The 22986-nt window shown below is 45.1% G+C and overlaps 1 protein-coding gene across 5 annotated transcripts in view; it reads right to left on the reverse strand.

Moving 5' to 3' along the window:
* EVC2 (EvC ciliary complex subunit 2) overlaps positions 1-22986 on the reverse strand; it is a 306369-nt gene that overhangs the window by 74972 nt on the left and 208411 nt on the right. For 4 of the 5 annotated variants that reach the window (XM_069202996.1, XM_069202979.1, XM_069202987.1 and 1 more), the window contains 2 exons: positions 21695-21782; positions 9253-9449 (listed from right to left, as the gene is read on the reverse strand). In XM_069202996.1, the coding sequence (XP_069059097.1) occupies positions 9253-9449; positions 21695-21782 (285 nt within the window). The remainder of the gene's footprint in view (positions 1-9252; positions 9450-21694; positions 21783-22986) is intronic. The other variant, XM_069203005.1, reaches the window with a different exon arrangement.

Below are 22986 nucleotides of genomic sequence, written 5' to 3' on the forward strand. Positions count from 1 at the left end.
GGCCCAGTTCAGCGGTGCTCTTCACGGCGGGGCCCAGTTCAGCGGTGCTCTTCACGGCGGGGCCCTGTTCAGCGGTGCATGTCCTGTCTTTCAAGGGAGCCAGACCTGGCCAAGACTCCCCGCTTAGTCGCCCTCCGACCTTGCGGTAGCGGGGCCCTCCTGTGATTGAGTCTTGGGCCCGTGGGTGTCGTCCGTCACACCCGGTATGGGGCTGGTGGGGCCCTCCTGGTGCGCTCGCCTGCTGCATGTCTTCTCCGCCCTGCTGCCCTTGCCCTCCTTCGCTGCAGCTCTCTGGCCCTTGCCTCCCTTAGATGATGTGGCAGGTGACGGGGCAAGGCCACTCTCCTTGGTGGCAGTCGTCTCAGGCTTTTCGCGCCGGCCCTTAATTTTTCTTGTCCTCTTCCCAGGGGGTGGGCTGGCTGTCCCCTTGCTGCTGGGCGATGTTCCTTCCCTAGGAGCTGGTGGACTCCAATAGCCCTGCACTATGGTGATACTAGATGCAGAGCTGGTGGTGGCTGAGGTGCTCTTTGGACTCTTACCAGATGGAGGGGGTGGGTCAGGTGATGCAAAGAGGTTAATTTTGGAGAGGAAAAGTTTTTTAGGAGCAATGGGAAGGGTAGGTGCAGTGGGTATGGGAGTGGAGGAAGAGGATGTGGTTGTAGGAGAGTCAAGTGTGCTGTCTTTGGGTGCAGGTGCTTGGGCTGGATGCTGTCGTGAGGTGGATGGCTGTTGGGTGGGTGGCTGCCTGCGTTTGTGTGGTTTGGAAGAGGGGGTGACAGACACAGTGGGAGAGGACACAGGGGACGTGTAAATGGCAGTGGGGGTGGTGACTGCACGTGTGCTGACTGTAATGGAGGGTGTGCTGGTGATGGAAGTACTGGCTGATGGTGGTGTGCATGCAGGTGTGAGTGGAGACGTCACAGGGAGGGAGGAGGGAGACGAGGAGGAGGGGGACACAGAGGTGGTAGTGACTGTTGGCATGTCTGCATGTGGATGTTGCTTGTGTGAATGCTTGTGGGATCTGTGGTGCTTATGTCTGGATGAGCTGCCCTTGGGTGTTGAGGTGTGTGCAGGCTCGTCTGATGGTGTGGATGGGATAGGCTGAGGAACAGGAGACTGGGACTGGGTGGAGGGAGTTAGAAGAGGGAGGCTGGAGACAGGGACAATGGCTGCCGTCAGTGCTGAGGCCAGAGCGTTGAACGATCGCTGATGGGCAGCCTGACCCGAATGAATGCCCTCCAGGTATGCATTGCTCCGATGCACCTCCCTTTCTACACCCTGGATGGCATTCAAAAGGGTAGACTGCCCAACAATGATGGTCTGGAGAGGTCAATGACCTCCTCACTGAGGGCAGCAGGGGTAACTGGGGCAGGGCCTTAGGTGCCTGGGGCGAAGGAGATGCCCACCTTCCTGGGTGAGCGGGCACGGAGCGAAGGCTGAGGGGCTGCTGGGAGGGCGGGGCTGGTGCGCTGGGTGGCGGCTGTACCTGTTGTGGCGGTGGGCACGGATGTTGCCGCCACCGCAAGGGAGCTCCCTTCGGAGGACATGTCGGTGTCGCTGACGTCTCCACAGGTCCCCGTTGTGGAGCTCCCCTCGTCCTCCGTCTCACTGGTGAACTCGGAGTCGGTTGCATGGCCCTCCGGGGCCATGTGAGATGCAGCTCCCTCGTGCGCCGGTGCCAATTCTCCTCCGCCTGATGATGCTAATGCACACATGCACAGGAAGAAAAAGAAAATGGGTGGGGGGGAGAAATGAAGACAGGTTGAGTGCATGCATTGGCAACACCGTTGGCGGACAGGACAGACACAGAAGCCCCCTGCACTACGCTGCGCAATCGGGGTACACTACTCAGTTCTTGTGACTAGGCCTACAGGTCTATGGACGACAAATGCACACATGGGTGATGCAGGACCATGGATAGCTGTACTTGGCACCCTACAGAGGTGGGGGGCGGGGGCACAGGGCCATGCCTAACGGAGGGGACTAGCCTACAGAAAGCACCCTGGCCTTGAGTTACCCACAGCCCTCCTCCCCAACCCAGACACCTCCACTGCGCGCAAAGATAGCAGAATGTGCTGATACTCACCCCCTTGTGTCTGCTGTGATGTCCTCATGCGCCCATCCAAATCGGGGTAGGTCACCGCCAGGATCCGGGACATCAGGGGGGTCAATTGGCGGCTGGCACCCCTCCTACGTTGGGAGGCCATCCCCAGCAGAGACTCAGCGGTCTTTCTGGTCCCGCGGCGGATGTCCTCCCACCTCTTTCGGCAGTGGGTGCCCCGTCTGTAGTGGACCCCCAAGGCCCGGACGTCCTTGGCGATGGCACGCCAAATGTCGATCTTCTGATGGGCGCTGACCTATTTGACATGTACAGGGTGGGAAAGGAAATATCATCACTTTTCTGCATGGTCGATGTGAGGGCCCCCCCCTCCCCAACCTTGCCATGTGGCACATGTTCCCATCTGTCGTGCGTTGCACTCCTCATTCGCTCCCCTCCCCACCATCTTACATCCACCCCACTCAACACAGGCATAGCCCATTCAGCGTGCACCCTGTGTACTAACCTGTTGGTCTGGAGGACCGTAGAGTAGCGCATACTGGGGGAGGACCCCATCAACAAGTTTCTCCAATTCCTCAGATGTGAAGGCAGGGGCCCTTTCCCCAGTCGCAGCAGCCATAGTATCTCCCAAACCGAGGTCACAGCAGCACTTGCAGCATAGGTCCTCTCCTGTGGATGATCAGGTCTCGAGTGAATAATCAGATAGAAAATGGCGGTCACACCGGCGGCGGTGCGTACCGCGGCGGTACGTACCGCGACCGCCGGCGCACATCGTCATTGGCTCATGAAACCCATAGGGTGCAATGTTAACCAATGCGGCTTCGCACCGCGGTCTTCGACCGCCTACCGCCACGGTGTGCCACGCCAGCGCATTGACCTCACATCCCACTGTCACACTTCACAGGTCAGGCAGCCGCCATTTCCAGGGCCCACATGGCATAATTTCAACTGCGTCACACAGGCCTAGGCCTTGCATTGCCACTCATACAAGCCTTTCAATGCATTGCGATTCTTTTACTGTGCAAGCTGTGTGAACGAACCTGTGGGTTGCTTGACTCTGTGCTCCATGTTGTCCTTCCTAGGCACCGTCCGCTGGGACTTGCGAGGAGAAGGATGAATCCTCCCGTGTACCGACCGCTGGTGGACCTGTCGACAATGGAAGAACGACATATCATACTTACATACCGGCTTGACAGAGCCACTATACATGAACTGTGTGCCCAGCTGGAGCCAGACCTGATGTCCCCCATCCGCCAACCCACAGGGATTCCCCCTCTGGTGCAGGTTCTGTCAGTACTCCATTTTTTGGCAAGTGGGTCTTTTCAGACAACAGTGGCCATGTCATCAGGGATGTCTCAGCCTATGTTTTCTAAGGTTTTGTCCAGAGTGTTGTCTGCCCTGATGAAATACATGCAGAGCTACATTATTTTCCCTGAGGTGGGCGATTTGGCTACAGTGAAGGGTGATTTCTATGCCCTTGGACATATCCCCAACATCATTGGTGCCATTGATGGGACCCATGTGGATTTGGTTCCCCCCAGTGGAATTGAGCAGGCGTACAGAAACAGAAAAAGTTATCATTCTATGAATGTCCAGGTGGTCTGTTTGGCAGACCAGTACATCTTCCATGTAAATGCCAAGTTCCCTGGGTCAGTGCATGACGCGTATGTTATGAGAAATAGCAGCATCCCTTATATGATGGAACAGCTACAGAGACACCGTGTGTGGTTATTGGGTGACTCTGGTTACCCCAACCTCTCCTGGCTATTGACCCCAGTGAGGAATCCCCGGACCATGGCAGAGGAACGGTACAATGAGGCCTATGGGCGAACTAGGAGGATCATAGAAAGGACCTTCGGCCTCCTGAAAGCCAGGTTTAGGTGCCTACATATGACAGGTGGATCCCTAATGTACTCACCAAAGAAGGTGTGCCATATCATCGTGGCCTGCTGTATGCTTCACAATCTTGCTTTGCGACGCCTGGTGCCTTTTGTGCAGGAGGATGGTCCAGATGGTGGTGTTGTTGCAGCTGTGGAGCCTGTGGAGAGTGAAGAGGAGGAAGACGACGGGGACGACACGGACAACAGGGATACAGTCATACAACAATACTTTCAGTAGCACACAGGTAAGAAACAGCCACCGAAATTTACATTTACTTAAGGCCTCCTGCGTCTCTACTGTCTGTGTTTCCCCCCCAGTTCCTTTTAAGTTAATTGTGACTTTCCCTTCCCTTTTCAGAGCTGTATGACCGACTGCGTGACTACTGCTTTGTTTGCCCATGGACTAAAGCTTATTGACATTGGTATGTTGTCATCACAATGTAACTGAACATAATTGTACCGTTATGTGTAATACATTTGTGAAAAATACAAGCAGACTCCTGTTATTTTAAGTGCAATGAGTGATTTATTTCAAGTGCTACATATAGGTACATGATTGTAAGACGGTGATGGGTGGGGGTGGAGTAATGTCCATGGCAGAGTCCAGTTCTCAGTCGCACAGGTGCATTGTCCATATGCCTGTGGAAGGATGGAGCAGGGGCAGTTCAAGGTTGGACAGGGTGACAATGTGGGACAGTGGGATGAAATCAGGGGGTATCATATGCTGGCGGGGGTCTTGCAATCCTACTCTGTCTTCTTGTGAGATCTCAGGTTCCGCTTGCGGGGTGGTTCTTCTTCAGCAGGAGGTGGGGTTCTGGTGGACTGTCGTTGTGTGGGGGCCTCCTGTCAACTAGCACCGGCGGAGGTGGTAGGCTGTTCCTGGCCTGGGCTAGTGACAGGGGCCCTTTGGGGTGCCACATGGTCCCGCAATGTGGTGACTATCTGGTTGAGGGCCAGGACGATGGTCCCCATTGCGGAACCGATGTTCCTCAGTTCCTCTCTGAACCCCATGTACCGTTCCTCCTGCTGTGCCTGGATCTCCTGGAACCTGGCCAGTACCGTCGCCATCGTCTCCTGGGAGTGGTGGTATGCTCCCATGATGGAGGAGAGGGCCTCTTGGAGAGTGGGTTCCCTGGGCCTGTCCCCCCCCTGTCGCACAGCAGCCCTCCCAGTTCCCCTGTTTCTCTGGGCCTCTGTCCCCTGGACGGTGTGCCCACTACCACTGCCCCCAGGTCCCTGTGGTTGTTGGGGTGGTGGGCCAACCTGGGTGCCCTGTAGTGGCGGACACACCGCTGATTGACGTGTCCTGGAGACAGAGGCATGGGCCCGCTGGGTGGGAGCTGTGCTGGTGTTCCCAGAGGGGGTTAGGTCTGCTGTAGCCTGTGGCTGTCTGTGGGGAACCGACTGTCCAGAGGTCCCCGATGGGCCGGGCTGGTCATCTGGGTCCAGGGAGACAGAGCTGCTGTCATCGCTGGGGGCCTCATCTGGGGGTGGGATGGACATCTCTGACCCTCCGTGGCGGTGTGGTGGCGTTCGGGTCCTGCAGGGGTATTAAGGTATGGTTATAGCTTCTGTGTGTGGCATTTCGTGTGATGGGTGGGTGTCCGTGTACCCAAGTGCAGACATTCCCTTGTGGGGGCTTTTGTGAGGGTGGCTTGTGGGGGTGATGTGTGTGTGCAGTGGGCATGCTTTGGTGATGGGTGTCCATGCTTTGTGGTCGCATGCAGGGCTTGGTGTTGGGATGGGTGGGTTGTGATGGTGAGCCTTTTGCAAGGAGTTGGTGTGATGGGGGTGAGGGTGAGGGTGGGGGTATGTGCTGGCATGCAGGTGGGGTGGGGGTGGGAAGTAGTAGTTAAGATTTGACTTACCAGAGTCCATTCCTCCAGATACTCCTGCGAGGCCCTCATGATGCAGGATGTGCAAGACTTCCTCCTCCCATGCTGTAAATTCTGGGGGAGTAGGTGGGGGTCCGCCGCCAGTCTTCTGCACCGCAATGTTGTGCCTTGATACCATGGAACGCACCTTCCCCCGTAGGTCGTTCCATCGCTTCCTGATGTCATCCCGATTGCGTGGATGCTGTCCCACCGCGTTGAACCTGTCCACTATCCTTTGCCATAGCTCCATCTTCCTAGCTATTGTGGTGTGCTGCACCTGTGCCCCGAATAGCTGGGGCTCTACACGGACTATTTCCTCCACCATGACCCTGAGTTCTGCGTCAGAGAACCTGGGGTGTCTTTGGGGTGCCATGGGGTGGTGTGGATGAGGTGAGGGGTGGTGTATGTGTTGTGGGGTGTAATGTGTGTGGTGGTGTATGGTGTTTTGTGCGTGGTAATTGTGTGGGTGATGTTGTGATTTGCCTCTGTGTGATGGTCTACTCTAAGCAGTGCTGTCTCTCTCTGTCCTTGATTCGCTATTGTTGTCGTAGGGGTTCGTGGGTGATGTGGGTGTGTGTTTTATTTTGTATTGGGTGTGTGGGAGTGGTGTGTATATGTATCTCAGGTGTGTGTGTTTCAAATTGACCAATGTGGGGATGTTTTGTAAAGGTGTGTTTATTTTGAGCGCAGCGGTGTGTACCGCCAATAGAATACCGCGGTTGAAAGTCCGCCGCGTGGATTCGTGGGTCGTAATGGCATGGGCGTATTTCTGTTGGCGTGACGGTGGAGGTTTGGTCATCGCCATTTTTTCGCTGACCTTTGGTGTGGCGGACTTTTGTGGATGTCGGGTTTTTGGAGGTTTTCAAGTAGCGGGTCAGAATGACCGTGGCGGTGTTGTGGCGGTCTTCTGACCGGCGGTAAGCGCCTTTTACCGCCGAGGTCAGAATGACCCCCTTAATCTCTTCAGGAAACTCCTAGTGCACCGAAAATCGATGCCCAGCCTGCCGTAAACGATGCACAGCTGTTTTGTGACTAAGAAATTGCCATACAGCCGAGCTAGAATTACACAGCCCGACTTCCCGAGTGAAGATTTGACGCAGCCTGCCTTGAGATAAGAAATTCGATGCACAGCCTTACCGGATCGACGCACAGCTGAACCGGGACAATGCAGCCTATTCCCTAAGTGGGAAATCAACGCAGCGACTGCCGATCGACAGAAAATTTTATGCATTACCATACCTGACCAATGCAACACCTGTGACTTCTTCCCGCATGCCCAGGATTTCCCTGCATTGTCCCTGGGTATCAAAAAGATCCCTGCATCGCAGTGGGGACCAAGACTGCATGCCAGAAATTTACAAACAGCCCCTTGCAGCGTGAAAAGACGCGACGCATCCGCTGAGCCGCACCAGAAATTCCAATGCACACCCTATTTTTCCATGCATCTCCTCCTCTGTGGTCTCCATGCGTGTTATTTTTTATGCAAACCAGGTACTTTGTGCAAACAAGAGACAACTGTTGATTTCTAAGATTTAAGGCTCTTTTTAATCTTGCAAAAAATGATATCTAACCTTTTGTTTATTGAATCTTTATTGTTTTGATCTTAATTTAACCAGATAAATATCCTATATTTTTCTAAACCTGCGTTGTGTATTTTTGTGGCATTTTCACTGTGTTACTGTATGATTTACTGCACAAATACTTTGCCTTTTAAGTTAAGCCTGCCTGCTCAATGCCAAGCAGAGGGTGTGCACAAGATCATTTGGATTGTGTGTGACTTACCCTGACTTGGATTGTGGTCCCTATTTGGATAAGGGTGTATACCTCTGCCAACTAGAGACCCCATTTCTAACGAAATACATTAAAATTAAAGATGTAATTGCTTTTGTCAATGTTGTCATGTGTTATATCACCAATAAAAAATAACGGTTATAGAGTTAGACGGTTGAATGTCAGATTACGATTTACAAAAATACCATTGCATTCTGTATAGATTACCCCAACGGGGATATATTTTTGGAAAACAGTGTTTAGGACAAAATATTTATGTTGCACATTCTCGGACTACAATATTCTGATACGACGTTAAGTTACTGTTGCGAAGTTCGCAATAATTAATGAACTCTAGTGGTTGTCACAAATGGCATCACTGATGGTATTATCTACAGCATGACATATAATATAAGCAAGGAATCAACACCTTTGCAAGTCATGGCTTAAGTAGCCAATATACCGCAGTCTTTAGCAAGCACATGGCATAGCAGAATTTCATGGAATCGGTGTGCTGCATGAGTGTCGACTTTAAGTCACTGTATGTAGCATGCATGGGCATTCCATCTACAAACAACACACAAATCATGGCCTACATACCCACTGTCGCTGTATGCAGCTGGCATGGTGACGTCATCAATGTGTGTCCTATAGAGTAGTGTGTATCATGCTCCGCTATATAGCATGTTCATGGCCCTGCCTCCTCAGATACCATGTGTACATCGATTTAGCAAGCAAGGCATTTGCCATGCCGTGCCATCCACCAAGTGAGCTATATCTAAGGAGTGGCAAAACTTTACTACCTGGGCCTGCAAAATGTATCATAAAGCATAACAAGACGATGGCAGCCCTTGCGTTTACATGCATGTGCACTCACAGTGTCCATATTTGATTTCTTTATGCTTTACCACAAATTCCACTTTGAGGTGGCCGCCATGAGTGTGCATACATGTGTACACACCAGCCACCTTGGAGTAGTTATGTGATAAAGTATAACAGAAACCAATGGACAATGGTTGCTATCTGTGCGTATGCATGCCTACCCACAGAATGTTTTTACCATAAGTGGTGGAAAAAACAAAGGAAGCATTGGCAAAGCCAATAGCGCCACTTCCTGATGTCATAAATGAGAAATTCTGACTATGCTAATATTTGCTATTCCTTTCTGTAACATTCAATTTGTAACTTTTTTAAATAATTTGGTTTGGGCCTTTAAGTTTTTTATTTCTTTAACTGCCTATTTGTTTTGTTGATTTAATAAACAAAACATCGCTCATATCTTGTGAGACACAGCTAACAACACTGAGCCCAGGTTACCCTTAGAGAGAAATGTATCTGCCTTACTAGACTCTTTTGTGCAGGCTATGTGCGAGCACAGCAACAGCCCACATTAATACACTGCCACACAACAGCCAGCCCAGTCAGATCCATTAGAGTCAAAATGCTCCCATGCTGATCCAATGAATGTCAATTACCCACAAAGTCAGTCATTTCGAGCTACCGGTTTTCACCCTTCCCAATGAAAAAGCATTAGATAATCAGTATAAAACGAATTCATTTCTTTACATTAGTGTGTGTATTGACGTTAGGTCGTACCTGTCCAGTGTGTATATCCTTCTCTAATGAAATAAATTGCAATTGCATCTTGGTGCTAAAATTAAGTATTTACCTCTTTCTACAGACATCCGTTTCTTCTCCGCTGTCATCTGGTTCTGTGTTACCATTTGAATATTTATGAAAGATTGAATTCAGAACAGAAAGTATTTCTTGCTCTGAACTAGAAGGCAGCAGTAAATTCAGGACTTTGTATATCATTTCCACTGGTATCTTGGCCCGTTTTGTTAAGTAAGAAACCATCCTTAGCTCCTAGGAGAGATAAATGCAAACACTTTCATTAAAACATATTGGAAACAACGCAAATGTAAACAGTTTTGTTAGTGTAAAATTGATAATGTTTAGTGTGAACATTGTAATGGGTGAACTCCTGTCCAGATAGGCAAACAAAAGCAGCTCCGACCGAAATGTTCAAACTAACACCGCTACCATCACTTACTCTCTTTTCATTCATACATTCGCCGTATCTCTCCTTTCCCCTCTTCAATCTCTCTTGCTGGTCCCTTTGACTCACCTTTATTTTTCTCGCTCACCTCTCTTTCTGCGTATGCCACTCCCCCGACCCCCCATCTTGCCGTGGTAATAAGCCACAGGAAGTCACAGAAAGTGAGCAAGGCACCAGCGGGCAGCAGTACGCCTTCGAAAACTTGCTCTAGTCACCTCGGGAGTGCTGTATGAGGTGAATGGCAAGCTTGGTGCTACATAAGCTCACTTTGAAACTGGTTTTTAAAATAACTTTACAATCCTGAAATGTTCTGTACAGTGTTTCGCACTATGATGTGTTGTTTGTTGATTTTCAGAGTGTCTGTTCCTTTCCAGAGGAATCATATTTCTGAAGCATCCCAACAACAGGCTTAATTCGGAGAAACTGTGTGAAGCATTTAGAGGTACCAAAAAAGTTAAGAAGTCGAAAAGACAACACCAAAGTGACATAACTCCAATAAGAGGAGGTGTAGATATTCATTTTTAAACATTTAAGTGAAAATAGCAGAGAAAAGTGAAAAGGCACCAATGGTAGTCAATGGTCATGGGAGACTTGGATACACACAAAGTCCCTGCTTGGGACTGGAAATAGGAAAGTTTGAGAAAGTGTTCAAGTCCCAATAAAAAAAAACAACCTTTTTTTGTTAAGAAAAGTTCTTATCCATGTGGGACAAACATTAAGTTCAGCCTAACACCAAGGAACTGCACGGTGGATATATTTTTATGGTTGGTCATCTTAAAACTCTGGAGTAAAAAATGTGTAAAACTTCCCGAACTTCTTTTGGTGCCCAAACAACCAGAGACATACACTCTAAGCCCGCATGACCTCAGGGGAAGCACTTAGAGACTCTCATGGTGTTAGACAGAGAGCAACAGTAAAGTCCATTACAGGTGCCACTGGTCAGCTGGGATTCTTCACAGCGATGTCCTCTTCAGCGTTTTGTATGTTTCTGGAGCCACCCTGGGGATCATCCTTAAGATCCTTGGAGAGCTTTCTGTTCTTGGGTTAGAGGTGGATGGGAGTCCAGCCTCCTCAGTTCCTTCTCACAGGTGTCAGTGCAGCACGCTCAGCCTGCTTGGTACACTTATGCATTTCTAGAAGTGGTCTGATGGGGTGTCTTGGTGTACCACATTTATGGCTTAAAGTATACAAAAGAGATAGGTGGAATGCTTGAATTAACCTCAGTCACTCGCAATTAAACATGGCCACACCCCAGTCCATCCTTATTCTGCACACCATGCCACCTCATTTTGGACCAAGCCATATGTAAATCAGTCTGTTACAATGGGTACAGTACAGCCCGAACTGCCAGGACAGTACTCCCTGAACCGGAACACAAGTAACCCAGGACCAGTTTTGCCCTAGTTAGGGCTCATCAGCCAGGTATAGCTTGGTTCCAGTGACACAGTATGCATGGGACCAGCATCTGGGCATACCTGTTCCACTTGAAGTGATACACTAAAGTAACAAAAAGTGATGAGTTGGATGCTTGAATTAATCTGAGCTGGCGCGACCTGGCTACTACTAACTTAAGCAGAGTGACACAACATGACACCCTTATTTGACAGCTCACACCATTTCAATTTGCAGCTATTTATGTTACTAATTTTTCGAATTACTTCAGCCAACCTTTGGAAATGTATTTCTTAATTTATACTACTGTCCCATAGTTAACCACCTGAAATATCAATTTCTCCCCATTATATCTCAGTTACAAACTCACTGGTATCACCAACATAAATGACCAAAGCACATATCTTCGGAGAGCAGCCACATTAATATATTAGCAAAGACACTCCTTTGCACCTGACACCTTGGTGCTTAATATATAAAAATTGAACATGATAGATTTCAGGAGATAGTATTTCTACACAGTGAACTCTTGCAAAACTTTGTTGGTCACTGTGTTGGTAAAGCTATGTTTTCTACAGGCAATGCTGGTTATATGAGAGCACATTGGGTTGGAACTGGTTTGCACAGTAGCAATGTTCCAGAAACTTAAATGAACATTACAGACTGGCTGTAAACATCTGTCCTCCTGGTGGACAGTGGGCTTGCCTCTGGAAGCAGGAAGGCTAAAGTGATATCAACAGTGACAAATTAGCAGGAATTAGTCATCTGGAAGTCAGGAACAGGAATAGATGGCAACAAAAAAAGCAGGAAAACAGGGATCTCAGGAATTTATCCCATTCGTGCACAGAACCACTATAGACTATGGCCCTAATTATGAGCTTGGCAGGCGGAAAAGGCCACCCGCCAAACTCCTGCGGTCGGGTTACCGCCTATGTGGCAGCCCTTCCGCAAACCCTATTATGAGTTTCCCGCTGGGTCAGAGGAAACACAAAACAACGTTGATGCCAGTTCATAATAGAGCCGGCGGCAATGCTGTTGTGCTGCGGATGCACTTGCACGCATCATACAATTAACTGTCTGCAAAGCAGAAAGTGATTTGCGCAATGGGGCTGGCCGGGTGGGGCCTTGCACTGCCCATGCCAAGTGCGGACAGAGAGAGGGGTCGTAATCCGCTGCCCTGGCGGATTGAGACCGCCGACACCGCCAGGCCATTGGACGGCCGAAAAGTGGCAGTAGCCGCAGTCCGACCGTGGCCGTAACACCACGGTCATAATGTCGCAGTCGGACTTCCGCTTTGGAAGCAGTCCAACGGCGATGCTGGCGGTCTGAAGACCGCTAGCCTCGTAATGAGGGCCTATGTCTGTGTTTTCTGAAAGAAGCAAAACTAGCACAAGAGAAGAGAAAAATATATCTCATCAACATATGTGGTGGCTGCAGGAAAGGTCAGTGGGCCTACAGGGGTAGGAAGGTTGGGGCATTTTGGATTAGGTACTCTGGGAAGGTCTGCAATAAATTGAGGAAAAAGTGCTGATAAAGGAGGTTGGACTTTTGCTGGAACATTGCTGGGTGTCATCAATACTCCATTTACTGGCCAGCACACAGGATAAAACTGGTATCTCAACACTATATGGATTGATGATGATATATGTAATTTGCAAATATACAATTACATTTTTTATTCTAATTGTTTATTTCTTGTTGTACTTCCTCCTCAATAAAAATAAACAATAAAAAAACTGAAAAAGGCCCTGCTGACCACCGAGGCCTGGACCCTTACAGAGCTCGGGTTGGAGAGAGACCTGGTGCTTAGAAACATACCTTAAGAACCTTAGGGTTGAAGGATTGATCAGGAGTAACTTTCGTAGGAGCAATTCATTTTTACGATTTCTTCGTGATCCCCGTCTCTGGAGGACTGGGGCAATGTGCTTAGGCTTCACCAGTGAGGGTCCACCATTGGTGAATATCATGGATTATTCTACTCCAAAAGGTTAACTGTGAAGAAAGATGCCTTGCAGCGAAGTCATTCAGACTTACTGAGTGCAGCCCAGCTACGTTTTCTGTCTGGAGGGGACCTGGCCTGGCGCTTTGGGCTGGACAGTTAGAGCAGGTCCTATACAGATTTGCATCTGGTTTGTCTCTGTCTAGAGATACATAGTAAGTGAAATAAATGGTTTGAAATGCAGCCCTGAACAATCTCCACCTAACGTACAATAATTTAAGCATCCTTTCCATCATTTTGTGGATCCCCTAACTACGAGTATGGGACAATGAGTATGTCGTGGGCACTAAGCTAATAGCCAATGGCTGCTGTAGACTGGTACCTAACATTGTTTGATACAAGAAGAAGATTGTTCCCAGTAAAAGTCTAGAAGTCAAACAGTTTAAAAAAGCTGCTAAGTCTCACTTCAGAAAGGGACTCTGTCACTTTCTTGAAGAAAAACCTCCCGCTGAGTTGGACTTTGTCCCTTTTTGGAAGAAAACCCCTCCTTACTTGTAAAGCAGTTTGGTCCCACTGGTGCTCTGAAGCTTTGAAGAATTTGCACTGAAAATTTCTACGTTCAAAATCAAAATGGGACTCTGGGAGAAAAGTTTTCGAAAGTTTCCAAACTGTCTTCCAGTGCCTAAAGAGCCAGAGGATCAGACATAGTGGTGCCACAGAACTCGAGCTATACTTCACTGACAAATCCTGATGAGCTAAAACCAGTCTGTGGTTGCTGGTGTTCCCGTTTGCAGAGGACCTTGCCTGGCAGATTGGGCTGAATTCTTCCCATTTGAGCAGGACCAAATGTAGAGTGGCATAGTGGGTAAAAACATTAGGCTGACATGCAGCCCCAAGTGACTTATGGCGGCTGAGATTAATTCTGGCATCCTTTCCATGCATTTGTTGCATTCAATGCTGTAAGTGCAACTGGTATGCTCAGACGTGGACCCTGTGTTCACAGTGCCTCTGACTCTGGTCATACCTCATTGAGAAGAGTGGGCTGAAACTGGTCAGGGCTTCCTGGTGTTCTTGTCAGGAGGGGGATTGGCTTGCCAGTTCAGGTGAGATTGTTCCAATTGGAGAAGGACCAACAATTATTTGCCTAAGGCCGGTCTCCATCTACAGTGACATAGTGGGTGAAAAACAATGGTCTGGTATAGAGATCCAGTGATTGCCTGTGGCTGAGAATAATTTAAGAATATGTTTTTATCACTTTGTTTTTCATTGCAACAGTTTCCAGACTGTTCTCACTAGAGAATTTGAAGACCAAAAAAGTGAGAAATTCAAAGGTTAGACTTTGGATGGGGTGAGGCAGCAAATCTATCCCAGTATTGAAGCAAACCTGGCAGCTATAAAACCTGCTTTGTCCCTGTGTAAGTTTTTGCCACCAAAACATAAGGCTTTAGTGGGAGCTCTTTGACAACCTATATGTATTCAGGCATCTCAAAATGAAAAGTATGACCATTGTGACTAACCTGCCTTACCCAACCCCCACTACACCACAGTCAGCCTGAATCACATCTATGTTCCAGTCAATCATTGTAAGAAAGTGGATTATTATTTGAGGTTGGTAAATACACAAGGGAAAATTACACTTCTTGTCAGGGTAAACCCTCAAAGTCACTCAATTAATCTGAGTTCAACACCCTAGTATGTATGGCACAGAGAACACAGGCTTAACTTTGGGCAATGTGTAAATTATTTATATACAGTGCGAAAACATCAATCAATAAAAATCCCATGCTGAACTTGAAAAATAGAGTAACATTTAATAAATAAAATGGCACAAAAAAGATATGCTGAGATATGAGTTTAAAAAAATTTTAGGTTAAAAATAATGCCTCAAAATCGAATGCACCGATGGTAACCTATGATTGCGGTAGACCAAGACCTAGCAATGATTTGAGGCCGACCGCAATGAAGCACTAGTCTGATACACCAAGTAGATTGTTCCCGATAAAAGTCTAGAAGTCAAAGTTTGAAAAAGCTTCTGAGTCTCACTTCAGAAAGGGACTCTGTCACTTTCTAGAAGAGGAACCTCTCGCACAGTGGGACTTTGTCCCTTCTTTAAAGGAAAAATACTCACCGCTTGTGATGTTGCTGAAAGTGTTGTAACTGCCTTGGAACTGAGGGCCTCACACCTGAAGCAGGTTGGTCCCATTGGTGCTCTGAATCTTTGAAACATTTTTTCTGAAAATGTTCTAAGTTCCAAATTAAAATCAGATTTCATTGTTTTTTTGGAGGTGCAGGGTCTCCAAGTGCAATGAAGCTGAAATTAAATCTGATGTTGTGAAACTGCCGGTGGGTCTCAATTAAGCTCTGAAAGAAAAGTTTTCAAAAGTTTCCAAACTGTCTTCCAGTGCCTAAACAACCACAGGACCAGACTTTTAAGGACCTTAGGGGAAGACACTTAGGGACTCTCAGTGTGATATGGAGAGGCCAAATGCATAGTCAAGTCCAGGTTCAGTTGCCACAGGTCATCTGAGCACTTCAAGGAAAAAGTCTCCTGCAGCTCGCTGTGTCCTTGTAGTTATACAGGAGTTCATCCATCTGACTCTGTGAGTCCACTTCTTTGTTCTCCGTACAAGCGGGAGCAAGTCCAGTACTTCAAGGTCCCTCTCAGGTCACAGACAGCAGATCCAGTCCTTTTCTCATCTTCTGCAGGTTCAGGGACTTTCTGAGGAGGGCGCCTTTGGGTGGCACATTTATGGCTGGCACTAGCTAGTTGGTGGCAGTGCCTTCCTGATCACATCTTAACTAATGAGGTATACGTTTCCAGGCTCTGGCCTGCCTACTTTTTCGGTAGCACTTGTTTGCCTTATTGCAAGCAGGCCCTCAATCCAATGTGTTAGGCAATTCCAGGATGGACAATGTCTTCAGCCACACTAAACTTGGGCTCTAAGAGCTGGGTTATGCAGGGGGATTTATTATGGAAATTACCAGTGTCCTCCTACATCAAATACCAAAAACCAATGTAAAGTAGGCCAAGGACCCACAAGAAAAAAATGAGACAGAAGTCAGGTAAGACAAGGTAGATCCCTTCAGCAACCATACAGAGGATATACAAGAATTGTGATCTGGTTCCATTTGATCCTTTTCAAGAGTGTATACATTTTACATGGGCCTCAGGCAGAATTTGACACTGGTGAGCCACCAGAAAGGGCAGTCCTTTCTCCCCTTTAATATCCAGATGAACTCAGGGGAGTCATGCTCATTTAGGTTGACCTTTCAATCAAAGTGGTTTATTGGGTGGCTCCTGGAAGGCATTTCACAATTCATTAAAGGTCAAGTACAGGCCGGATAGCAAATCAGCCTTGAGGGGGCTTCAGGAAGGATAAAGGGACATTTCTAAAAGTTACCTTTTCTTAATATTTATTAAAAATCTAACTTCACCACCGAATACGATTTTTCAAAACTAGTAGAAATAGGGGGATATTTTTTATCTATCTGGCCCACACCCAGGACAACAATATTAATATTTTATATTTATTTATAGCTTTTGGAGCCTTGTCACTGCAGGGCCATGGTGAAACTAACTTTCTGCATGACGCTCTTTTAAATACCATGTGCCTTGTGGGCCACTTGGTCTACGTGTGGGTAACATTAATATTTTAAAAAGGGGGTCTTTGTCTGTCAAAGTGTTATTTTGACAGGTTGAAATGCAGGTTTTATACTATGGTAGTAGTCAGTCTACAAGACTAGGCCAAAAGTCATGTTTTCTAGGACCACCGCATGAATGGCACAATAGGTGCTGCGGTCCACAGGTGGCATTTAACTTTCAGGCCCTGGGTGCATTTTCTGCACCTTATACTGGAGACATACAGGCAAGATAAATATGTCAGTTGGATAAAAGCCAGTTTAAAAATGTTTAAAGCAGGAGCACAGGTACTCTACAATTGATTAGCAGGGATAAAGTGCACAAAGTACTAAAGCCAGCAAAGCAGATAGGGCACAAATTGAGGGAACATTATTAAAAAGATGTTCCTACAGCCTTGATCTATGATTCGCAATTACCACTGTGACAATTTTTGCACCTTAGCTTCAGAACTTTTAAAATCTATATCTCCAGTCCCCCTTATCTGATTTATGGTTATTTGAGGTCTACATCACAAAGGTAAATTTACATGTGTAGGTTTACTCACGTGTAAATCTACTTCTGCACCTAAGTGCAATGTTACGCTTTTCTGCAATTCACCATTTCCGAGTGTAGATTTACACCTAAGTGCATACTTCTACGGGAGGATTTATGAATTTTAATTTACTACTAGTAAATTAACACATGTATAGGGAGCTCTACCACTGTGGCAGAGATCTTCCTACGGAAAGTACTGGGAAAATTATTGAGGTATTTAAATTTACAAATATATAATTTTGTGAAAAAAAAGACAGATAGATAGATAGATAGATAGATAGATAGATAGATAGATAGATAGACATTTTTAATGTTGAAATCATTGTATTTTTTTTACACTTTTTCATATAAGGCTATAATCTTGGAGCATGCTGCAGTATGTGCAAGGGGCCAAATGTGATGGCTGACTTACTCCAAGGCTGGGCTGCCATTTTGTCACCATTACAGATGTGGTCACTTTTGAAGTATAGTTCTCGAATAGCAATGGGCTTATCCCTTCGCCGTTGGATGTTTGTCCCTTTCTAAACCTCTCCTTACTCTTCCATAGACCGTTGTCATTTTGTAAAATGTATTCCCCTTTCTCCAGCCACTCCTTGTCTCTCCCCTATATTTACTCTTCAAGCGTGTGCTTAAGAGGTCAGAAATCTCAGCAACCATGGCAGAGATCTTTGTGCAAAAACAGAGAGTAGAGCACTAGGCAGTGACTTCTGCCTGTAGGTTAGTGAATAGCATTTTGTGATGTCAGCAGTAGTACTGTAACTCTAATTCACATGCTACAAAATGAAGTTTGTGAATAGGCCCCTTTCTGTTTTATATTTATTAAAATGATCTTGAATGTTATACATTGGTTTGGCTATTGTATTGTTTTGTTTTCTTAACTTTAATTATGTTTGGAAAGGCTTGAACTTCACATTAATTTCTCTGGGGAACTGCATGCAGCCTGGTCCATTGCAATCAAGGATAAAACAGAGAATGTTCTAGACTTGTGCTGTGACCTAAATTGTTTATGTTTATTATGTTGATACAGGTACCTCGTTCTAATCAATAACCATTGTTTCGCATTCACTTTCAAATGCACATTTAAGCATGCTGAAAGAATCATACTCTTTACTGAAAATCTATTAAAGCTCAACTGATAATTAAACACCAGTGGGACCAGCAAATACATGATTGCCAAAGACCTCTATTTATATACTACTTCCCAAGACTAAGATGCAATTTTGAGTCTCACTGGGACAATATCTAGTTAGTTGCAAGCTGAAATGAAGTCTAAACATGGCCTGTTTTTGAACAATTATGCTTTGTAAGATGAAAATGTATTTATGAGTAGTGCACCAAAGTTTGTGTGAACATTTTCCTTACATCAACAGCACAATAAACTGTGTCTGCTAGCCTGCTGATATGGACATACGCTTTAAGGGAAGCTGGAAAAAAATAGGAATCAGTTGTCTTTGACAGTTCCGTTTGCTTTCCATGTGCCAAACTGTCACATCAACATGACAGTGCGATAAGATGGTTGACAAAGGACAGGAAGCAAACGACCTAAGATAAGCTTTAGAAGCTTATCAGAATGCACTCCTCAGACATGTGCTGCTATGGTGAGCAGCACACAGTTAAATCACACAGAATAAGGTAAAAATGTATGATAGTTTTTTCCCTATTCAGCAAAATTAATAAGCCATCGCCTTGAACAGCTAAGGAATAGTATCAAATAAAATTGGGAACAAAGGTTTGGAAGAATTTATGAGAATGGAAACTGCAGAACCGATCAGCAACTTGACGTAAATGTATCTGAATACCCAGGCGTCACTATTGCTAGATGTATAACCTACTGAACTGACAGAATGCAATCCAGTGGGAAGAGTCTATCTAGCTATATTCATGTAACAAGTAACTGAGTAATATGGTCTCATAATACATGGGATTATGCAATCACTGCATAAAAACATGTCTCTAATGTCTTTATTGTGGCGACTTGCGTGCACCCAGTCACCTCTTATGACAAAACCACTCTATTTTAATAGCTTATTATATTTGAGTTCTGATGTCAAAATGCTTGGCGCCAGACCCAGCAGCGGAACGGGAAAGGCAGGTCATGGCACATAATTAAAGCAGCTGGTTAAAGAATTAAAAACTAAATGTTGTTCTCTTTCTTCTGCTCTGTTTCTCTAGTTGTACAGTGGCTACAAAAGAGATGTTTATGGCAACACGTTTACTGTTTGCCCTCTTCAGTTAATTATATTAAAGAATATTAAACAATCTTTCTGCAGGTTTCTACACATTCCGAGCTACTGTGTCTTTTAGGAAAAAAACTGACTCGTAATAAACTGATTATAATACCTTTTTCCAACAAATATCTAACAGATTTCTAAATGTGTTTACTTTTGCACAGACGTTCTATTTTTATTCTTCGTATTTCCAAACATGATGTGTCTTTCATATGAAATAGCTATGTGCCAAGAATTTAAGTTTGTAGGAAAGGTGATGATGTGCCCATATAATATAATGAATAAAGTATCCCCTATTGTTCATGATAAGGATATTTCAAGTCAACTCGAAGTTCCAATACCTTACAAAGGAACTCGGCTTTCACCCTAGTTCCTCGATATGGCTACGGACCTCCTCAGTGCCTTACACTATCCTTATAATGCACAGCAAAGTGTACTTTGTATCCCATAAATATTACCATTAAAGAATTCTGAGGATATATTAAACCACAAAAATGAAGGCCTTGAAGTCTGAGTACTGTGCAAATGTCACCTGAGCAGCGATGCCAATTCTGCACCATATTGCACAGGATGCTGGTTAGAAATAAAAATCACAAGTCTTATTGTTAATCTTATAACTTTGCTCCTGACATCTAGAAAGTGGTATTACTCCAATTGTCAATTTAATGCCACAAGACTCAAGTGGTCGAGCACTGCCCTAATAAAATCCTAAGAATCTTAATAATAATAATAATAATAATAATAATAATGACAATAATAATAATAATTTTTTTCATATCTTTTTCCACAGATAACCAAACAGGCAATGTGCTCATCGTCTGAACAGCCCAACACTGCTGCAAACAACAGTATGAATTGGATTCTGACCAACAGTCTATGGATCCAACAGCCCCCACCACATATGGCCTTCAGTTGTGGCAGCAAGGGATGGACAGTTGGGCTCATCTGCAGACATGACAACTGTCCAACTATCCATGCATCCTAACAGGCTACACATCTAACCATAGGCCTCATGATAAAATTATTTTTAAAATTTAAAATATATTTTAAAACTCTTGATTTAAAGCTTGCCATTTTTTATTTACTTGCCAGTCTGTGCTGCACGCAAATGTTTTTTTATTGTACTCTAAAGATAAACCTGTGACCTTCTTCATCCAATCCTATTTTCTCTGTCCTTCAACCTTATCAATAGTGGTACATTATTTGCGCAGTCAGTGCTTAATTTGTGCCAGTGGTTTCTGCTGCTGGGCACCAGCACGTAATTGTCAACACCGGCACTTATGACAGTCTGCCATATGGTGGCGAAGTCTGTGTAATTTAGAAATGAGCACAACACCTGTTTATTAATTCAATATACATCAAAAAGGACAAATACCTGCATCCATCCCAAGCCATTCCTATTGTGTTATGGGAGCCAGAATTGTCTAAATTGTCACACACACATGTGGGAGTGTGATGGTTTGTAGTTATGTTGGTATTGTCATTGGCAGCACTAGGAGCGGCAATAGGTGGTACGAGCTGCAGTAGCCTTTTGACGAGGGCCCTGGCACGTAAGGTTTTATAAAGTAAGCACTGTGCATAGTCACTATTTCTTTCTATTCTTAGAAATATTGACTTCACTGAAACACACAAGCTCAGGAAAATGGTGCCCATTTCTGCATACTAAATGGTAGCCGAATGCTCTCAATTGTTTTGGAATTTGCACGCTTAATGCCTACTGAATCCATTGTATCTAATCTTTTGTGACAGCATGGAGGACCAAATTATGCAGCAAGATTTCATCAATTATGCAGCAAAAATGCAAACTATGCAGCACATTCCCTGGCAGTATGTTTTATTCATCGTAGCTAGAAACAACATTTTATTTAGGAAATGAGAACATTTTGCAAATTATAACACAAATAAAGCAGTGAATGCAGTAAATCCATAATTATGTGGTTAATGCTGAAGTCACAGAATCACATAAATCTGCTGGCCATTTCCATTCTCCACTTCTTTTATCAACAAATTATTATTGAAAGGTAAAGTTAAAGATTATAATTGCAATCATTGCACACTATTACCTGCAATTTAAACAAAGCAGTGATTTCAAGATAACTAGTGATATAAAAAAACAGGACGGCGAACATATAATATTGTCTTATGTTACCATATCAGGATTTTGGTGGCATTTGCAAACCATGGCCTCATGGTATGTATCATCACCAGGATCCCTTGATGGCTATGTTGGACAATATTACACAGTTAACCAATATGATTAACATTACCATTATGTTTGCTTTATATAGCAACATAAAATCTTTATAGAAACCTATTTACCTGGTTGTGCAATGCATCCAAAGACTCAATTTCCAATTTTTCCAGTTGGTCTTCTTTTAAGGCACTACTCAATTCTTCCTCGTGTAGTCTAAAACAAAGCAGTGAAATAACTAAAATCCACAACCAAATGTTTATTTTCCGTTTCACAATACTTAAAATAGATGCCTAAAGATTTCTGCACTCATCTATGATTTGGAAAAGCTCCTACTGTAAGCTGCCTGACTTTTATTTAGAGCTATGTGAGCAGTTAAGAGTGGATAGGGAACTGTTATTATGAAATGAAAGGTGAACCTGGTATGAAAATGACCAAGACAATACTGAGAGAATATCTTTTGAAGACCTCTTACGGATTTGCAGGTAAAGATGGTAGTCAAGGAGTGCATGATATGGAATAGTAATGACAATATGTTAAAGACCTTAGTACCAACTTAGTGATGTGACCATCCTCAATAACCCAAAAAGGTTTCTTTTGATATTCTTGAGTCAATGTTTTTTTTTGTATTTTGCCATCAAGGCAAGAACTGAATTGGCATGTATTTATTATTGCTTTCAAAATGATATGCAATTTCTTGACAAGCAGAAAATATAAACTTACATCACAGAGGGTTTATATTAAAAATACTGGTGCATTAAATCTATTTATTGAGCAATCAGTGCATAATCAAAGAAAAATAATGGGGGTATTTGGGGAGGAATCTTAAGACGTCAATGTTGGTGATTAGGCCACAGCGTTGAGAAGAAATCATATTTAACACTTCTGAAAAAACATTTCATAAGCAGTGTTAGACCTGGCAGCTCTTGGCATGGTTTACCTGTACTTTTTGCTTCTGACCTCCTGTTTTTGGACCCTGTGCTGTAATTCAGTTTTGCTGGTTTGAATACTCTGGGCACTTTACCACTGCTAACCAGTGCTAACCTGCAAGTGCCCTCTGTCTAAATTATGTCAGTGATTGGTTATCCATGTTTGGCATTTTTGATTTACTAGTAAGTCCCTAGTAAAGTGCACTAGAGGTGCCCAGGGCCTGTACATCAAATGATACTAGTGGGCCTGCAGCAATGATTGCACCACCCACATGAGTAGCCCTCTAAGCATATCTCTGACCTGCCACTGCAGTGTCTCTGTGTGCAGGCGTGCGCTGCCAATTCGACCTGGCAAGTGTAGCCGCTTGCCAGGTCTAAACCGTCCCTTTTACTACATGTAATTCTTCCCTAAGGAAGGCCTGAGGTAGTCCCGTAGGCAAGGTGCAATGCATTTAAAAGGTAGGGCATGTACTGGTGTGTTTTACATGTCC

Source organism: Pleurodeles waltl, chromosome 1_2 (genome assembly GCF_031143425.1).
Source record: "Pleurodeles waltl isolate 20211129_DDA chromosome 1_2, aPleWal1.hap1.20221129, whole genome shotgun sequence".
In the NCBI taxonomy this organism is placed as follows: domain Eukaryota; kingdom Metazoa; phylum Chordata; class Amphibia; order Caudata; family Salamandridae; genus Pleurodeles; species Pleurodeles waltl.